Here is a 6,424-nt window from a genome sequence, read left to right as displayed (position 1 = left end):
GGTCATGCCTCAGGAGACAATAATGAGACCCACACATCTCTGATGATAAAACATCAGTAAATTACTGGTTGATATTGCAATACTGAGGCTTATCCTCAGCCTTCCTCTAATTACAGATTTCATTCTGTCAGTGACCTGTGCTTATCAGCAGCTTTTCAGCATTTTTTGACATATGTCAGGATGAAAGTTAGAGATCAAACCTGTGCTGGAATGAGAGAGGACATGATCCAAGATCTTTCTTTCCTGAAATTTCCTACAGGATGAGAAATTGCAGAACAATTTCCCAGAACATTTGGATTTTGAAACAGACAACACTGTTTCTGAGTACCTATGATTAGGTATAGCTTATTTGAAAGTGTAATAAATATTCTCACCAAGATGATCTGTCTAGATTAAAACACATTGGCTTCAACCCTTAAATACCCTCTCTTATCCAGGGTACTGAATATGTAGGGAAAAAAACTTTTAACAAGACCAAAATTCACTGACTTTCAGCTCTGTGAAAGCAGAGGGTCTTTACAGAAACTTAATGGGTAGCTACCTTACAGTTCCACAAGAGGTGGCTTTAGGCTTTTAGCTCTAATCAGAGCTCTGCTTTGATTGAAGCAGCCTCAGTGCTGAGTGTGATCACCTAAAATGCTGATTCCTGGGAAGCAGTCACAAAAGACTGCCCTAATAGAAAGAAAGTAGKGAAGATCTTTACAGTAATTTAACCTGGGCTGTGTTGCATGGTCAAGGAGCTTTTAAAATACAAGCTTTTTATCCACTTTTCTTCTTCTGATACTTTTGCCCTGTATTGCTATTTTACTTTGAAAATGCTTGAGAGGTTATCCGCTTGGAGTGGAAGCTCAAAGGCAAAGTACTGCCTGTGGCTTACAGGGTAAGGGGAGCTCCCTTTCCTCCCCTTCCTCAAAGAAATCCCACTGTCCTGGATGTGGCAGCAATCCTGCATCAGAGCAACAGAACTGTTGGACTCGCTCACAGTTTGAATGTGTTTTGTCTGATATCAAAGACAGAAATAACATATGAGTCGTAATGTGTAAAATATTTGTTGTCTAAGTTCAATCCAGGAGATTTGGCGGATGGGCCCGGTTTTTGTGGCCAGTTTGAGTTGCTCAGCTTTACAAGGCCTATGCTGGGTTTCATGAAAGAGGAAACAACCTCTTCTGTCAGTGCAGCCTGTACTCTGAACTGCCCACACTGTGAGTGCAGGTCGATTACTGAGGGAGACAGCAGTTCACACACCACCGTCCACATCTTGGAAAACTGATGTCATTTTATAGTGGAATAAGAGCAGAATTTATGCCTTCTTTATTCAAAAGTATGCATTCCAAAAGACTTCAGCTGGTAGTTCTGGATATCCAGAAGGAACTTGTTTAAACATAAAACTTTTAATAAGCTAATGAGCTGGAAAAGGTATCTTATGTTGCKCACTGTGAGACTGAAAATTGGATGATAGTGAAGGCGAGAGTAGCATAGTTGTAAAGGAGAATGGGGAAGGGGAGCAAGGATAGCCACCAAAGTCGTTGCATCACTTCTGCAGATGGCAGAGGTCTCTCTCTATAGCCGTCACGAGCCACCAGATCCATCTCCTCACACATCTTGAATACAGACAGACAGATGAACTCCTTGATTTGACAACTGCTTCAACCATTCTCATTAGTGTTTTGTTAATCATTCTGACTCTGGCTTTCCTCCCCTCTCCCCTCCCAGCACTGGGGATTTCAAGGTTCAGCTTGCATAACAGGTAATAGCAGGCATTTCCTTCTCCTGTGCCGGGATATCCTGGCGCCCTTCAGTCTCTCTCTGACTGTGTTTAAAACAGACTCCAGCACAGGAAAAAAAAAAAAAAAAGGAAAAAAAAAAGTCTAGTCTAAAATTAGCAGCCTTGATAGAAGAAAGGCACACGGCTGTCCACTGTGCTGTTTGTCAATGAAACAACAAATCTAAACAGGGCCAGAATGCATTTCCTCTTTATGAAAAACAAGCATGCTGAGCTGTGGAGAGCATGGTAGGGAGGGAGAGTAAAGCAGGCAAAGAGCAGGGAGAACTACACAAAAGGGATCCAGAGTTGCAAAACATCGTGCTGCGTGTGAAGAGGCTGCAGGGAGATTTTTGTTGTAGTGAGGCTRTTCATGCGGCTCCTGGTAATGCTGTACTGATGGGGCCTTGCGGCAGCTGGAAGCTGGCTTAGATGCTTCAAGAGTTGGAGAACCTTTGGTTCTGCAATCTCCTCTTCTTGGCTGCGTTTCAGTTTCATTATCCTTGCTGGGTGATTGCTGCCGTGGGAACCATGTGTAAATGAGCCGGGCTAGATTTCTGATCTTGCAGCAGTGTAAATCTGGGCACTCAGTGGATCTATGCCATTCTAAATATTCTGACTTTTAAAAATAGAAATTACTTAAAAAATGTTATTTTAGTATAACCTGTTGGTTATATTAGCAATAATTATATACTTTGAAGCTGATCTTGTAGGCCGTCTGAATATGATACTCCATGAATGACAGTTTCACACRTGAATATTTTATAGGATTGGACTCTGGATGTGAGAAGTACTTTGTGACTTAGAGAAAGGCATTCACGCAAAATGTTTAGTTTGGTTTCAGTGCTCTTGCAATGGAATTTGAGATAAAACCATTTCTTCATTTCCTCGCTCAATTCTGTATATAGTCTTTGTCCGTGAGAATTACTGTGGGAGTTGTACTTACAGCTGTCGGTGTTTCCAAGTTGTCTACTGTAGTTTTTTTGGTAGGTTGCAAACATATTCATGTATCAAAATCCAGATGATTTCCACAAAGTAAAATTTAATGAGCTAAAAGCATATACTCTCATTTCAGYAAGACTTATTTGTTCTGCCCTTCTACTACGCTTTCACACGCTTCTGTTGGTATATTTTGGCCTGCTAAGTTGTGGGTTAACATTTCATCCAGCTTCTTTCATGTGTGCCTTCCTGGTTTCAGAGGAAATAATAATGGCTGGTGTGTCTTGGTTGTCAGAAGGCTCATTTTGATATATTCTATTCATGTGCACCAAGATGCTGCAGAATCTCGTGAGGAGAACTTTTAAGAAGCAATAAACTTACTTTTAGTTTTAGGCTTTTTGCCACACTTTGTCACTTAAAAGATTTATAAGGTAGGACACTCCACTTGGATTTGATAGGAACTAGGTATTTTTTCCATCCGTAAAAAGAAGTGTACTTACTAGCAAGCTGGAACACGGCAGCTATGGCCTCCTCCCACCATTGGGTGTCCTGAGAAATGATGGGTAGTTCCATCAGGCCCAGGACGAAGATGAGCTGACCAGCAGTTAGAGCAACAGTGGCAATGAGGTTACAGGCGCGCATCATGTCGAACTGCACTGGGGAAACATAAGAAGGAAGCATAACGTTACAACGACATAAACTCTGAGGGGAGGGGAAATGGCTGAGCAGGTATGTAAAAGTTCTCAGCCCGTAGACAACATTTCTCAAATATTATTCCTGCTCAGAGTACTCCCTTACTATAATTGCATTCCCTGTAACTAATTAAGGTCAGATTGTCTTTAGTATCAACTCTTTCCTTTAGTTATACATCCCATAAGCATCACAAATGGTCTTGTATAAAACAAATAGCTAATTTTTAAAGATAGCCTGCCAGAAGTGATAGGCTTTTACCCTATGAAGATTCAACCTGTAAGTAGTAARCAGAATACTTTGGGGCAGGGACCACCTGTTTGTTTTGCGTTTGTGTGACACCACTTAGCATGGGACTCTGTTCCTAACTGAGGTTTCAAGGCCCTACAAATCATTCCACAGACAAATCTGTAAYGCTGAATTTGTTTTTTCACTGACTCCAACCATACTGTCTTTGAAAACAGCCGATAAAATAGTGCTAGTGTCATCCTGATTTAAAAGATTCTAAGAACAGAGCTTTATATAGAGGGCTTGTAACTTTTCGTCCTTTTAATATTAATCTTTCAGACACATGCAAAGACTTGTTTTTCCATCTGTGTGACTAGGGAGACAGTTACACAGCAAAGTATCAGTGCTTGGCAGTTTTGCRCAAGGTATTCTGCCACCATTTACATATGTATAAGCAAGCAGATATATTTTCTATATATATATTAGTTCATACRCATTAAATATAAAGAATATAGAAACAATTACAGATAAAACGTGGAGAAACCAAATTAAAATGTCTCCCAGCTGACTGCTGAATGGATTATATTCTTTGCAAAATTTGATACTTGTAGTCAGATTTTTTTTCCCTACTTTTCCTGTTAACCTGATGGATGTCCTGTTTTCATTCCTTTCCTTCCTTTTTAGCTAAAGGTGGGTGTTCTAAATAACCTTGTGCCAGTGCAACATCTCTTGTTAATGTGCTGTTGCTGCCCTGAAGTGGGGCAACTTGATTTGCGAGTTGGCAGCTATTAGAAGAAGAAAGCCTCCAAACATGAATATTCCGAAGTGACTTAACTGGTTATGAATGAGTTTGGTAGGTCTACCAGACTTTGATTATTTTTATTTACTTTCTTTCCAGGAAAATTATTATCAGAAGATTAATTGTCAGCTAGATTGCTTTACCTAGGGCCTTTTTGAAGGTCTTTTTTTTTGGCAGCAGAAATCCAGGATTTCAGTGTACCCTGATCTCCCAATGTATTTTTCCTTTCTACAGTGTCTCTCGGRGGTATCTGGTGTTCCTGCTCCATGCTACTCTGCAGTAAGATTGAGTGTATTTTGTTGTGCTAGTTTGTTTTTGTTAGAGAGAAATGCATTTTCCTGCAGCAGTCCATGAATTACTGAAGAACTGACATCTAAGAAAGCAGAGRGCAGCTGAGAAGGAAGAGGGTTTAGAATAAGAATGCTTAAATTTTGGCCTGTTTTATTGTTTGATTAATATTAAACTCATATGCTTGGCAAGTGGTAGGGTATTTTTCCTCTTTATGAGATACATGGTATCCTATTCCTTTAGCTAAGGACTAAAATAAATTCCTGATCTTCCAAGGAGACTTTTAGAAAGCACAAAAAACAAAACTTGATATMAACAAGCAAGAGCAGACTTGGTAATCAATTCAGTCAGGTCTACTTTAGTAAGCCATAAAAAAATGCATGAATTCCCCCTTTTTTTTTTGTCCTCTCTGTAGGTCATCTTTAGCTCCCACTATTCTAAGGAAGCACTAATTTATTTAAATGTTAATAAAATACTGTATCTTAAAGAGTTAGTTAAGAACCACAGTACCTTCAGCTTTTTCAGATTGAATTAAGAATTGAATACCCTTTACATTTTGTATTAGGATATTGTTGTTTTAACATTTTTAATGTATGATCTGTCTTCTCTTGGTTTTACTCCAGAATTGTAATAATTCCTCTTCCTTGGAGGGGGRAAAAATCAGCATTAGCAGTGTATAACTCTTATAAACTAAACTCCATTGGAACTCATAGGTTGCCTTCAGTCTGGAAGTGCCACTCTGCAGATGCTTTCTTATTCGTAGCTGTTGTAACCTTGCACGTTGTCAGCTCAGCCCAGGGTAATTCTGTTTTGTACATGCGTAACCCTAAGYTGAGCTTCTGCCAACATGAAACCCCTCCTCCCAAAAGGTGGTAGTTGTGGAAAGCAGCTACGGCTTCCTTTTGTTGAGGACAATCAGAAAAAGTAGACAATGCAGATCACAAAAAGGAATGGAGTATACAGTTCAAAGCATATCTTCAGCCAGCTTCAGTCTGTTCTGATGGGTTATCTTTACACTTTATAATTAKCATGAATTTAGAAGGACCTGTTTTGACTGTTTCAAACATTTCTGCTTTATTTGCAATAGCTATGATTCCCCTGTAGCCTTCTGTGGCCATTACAAACTCTGTCAACTTTTTACAGAATGGTTTAGCCACAATTTGTAAAACATGAGGTTCATGAGGGTTGTAATGTCTCCACAATTACCGGTGGCATTTGTATTAGCCATTAGCTTCTAGAACCTATTGTCTAAGACTGTCATGATGACATAGGTATTTTGGGCGTCCCACCTTTTTTTGCTTGGAACTCGTTAYTGTTTACGTCACATGTCCAGCTATCAAAAACATTCCCTATAGCAAGAAGGGGATGTTGTGGATTACTAGTAACCTGGAGTTTTAGCCAAGCAGTGAACTAAAAGCTCAGTAAGAGCAACATTGGATGCTGCAGGAGGTGTTTATTCCTTCTAAAATGTGGAAAAGGAGCAAGGGCAATCCAGTGCACCTGTGCTTTTGTYGTACCTGTCATTTGCCTCTTATGATGCAGTTTGGCTGTGGAGTACTGGGAAGGGATAGACACTGAGTGGATCCAACACCTTCAAGAGTTGTTGTTGAGCAATATAAAATACAAAAATATAAAAAGCTGGTTCCTTTCACTTTATCCTTTTGGAAGACCATCTCAAGCCTAGTTTGCTTTGAGAAGTAGTTAATTCATGGACAGGG

General features: G+C 39.7%; 2 protein-coding genes across 2 annotated transcripts in view; one reads left to right on the top strand and one right to left on the bottom strand.

Annotated features, from left to right (window-relative positions):
• IFT140 (intraflagellar transport 140) overlaps positions 1 to 6,424 on the top strand; it is a gene marked incomplete at its 3' end in the record, with an annotated part of 79,553 nt that overhangs the window by 46,673 nt on the left and 26,456 nt on the right. The window lies entirely within an intron of this gene.
• Positions 1 to 6,424, bottom strand: part of TMEM204 (transmembrane protein 204) — a 29,960-nt gene that overhangs the window by 12,290 nt on the left and 11,246 nt on the right. Inside the window, exon 2 of the mRNA XM_085315658.1 lies at positions 3,202 to 3,357. Coding sequence (XP_085171784.1) covers positions 3,202 to 3,357 — 156 coding nt within the window. The remainder of the gene's footprint in view (positions 1 to 3,201; positions 3,358 to 6,424) is intronic.

This window comes from Rhea americana, unplaced genomic scaffold, assembly GCF_003343005.1.
Source record: "Rhea americana isolate MKP2758 unplaced genomic scaffold, rheAme1 scaffold_433, whole genome shotgun sequence".
Classification (NCBI taxonomy): domain Eukaryota; kingdom Metazoa; phylum Chordata; class Aves; order Rheiformes; family Rheidae; genus Rhea; species Rhea americana.
The sequence above is the reverse complement of the archived record's forward strand: the minus strand, read 5'-3'. Positions and strand labels throughout refer to the sequence as shown.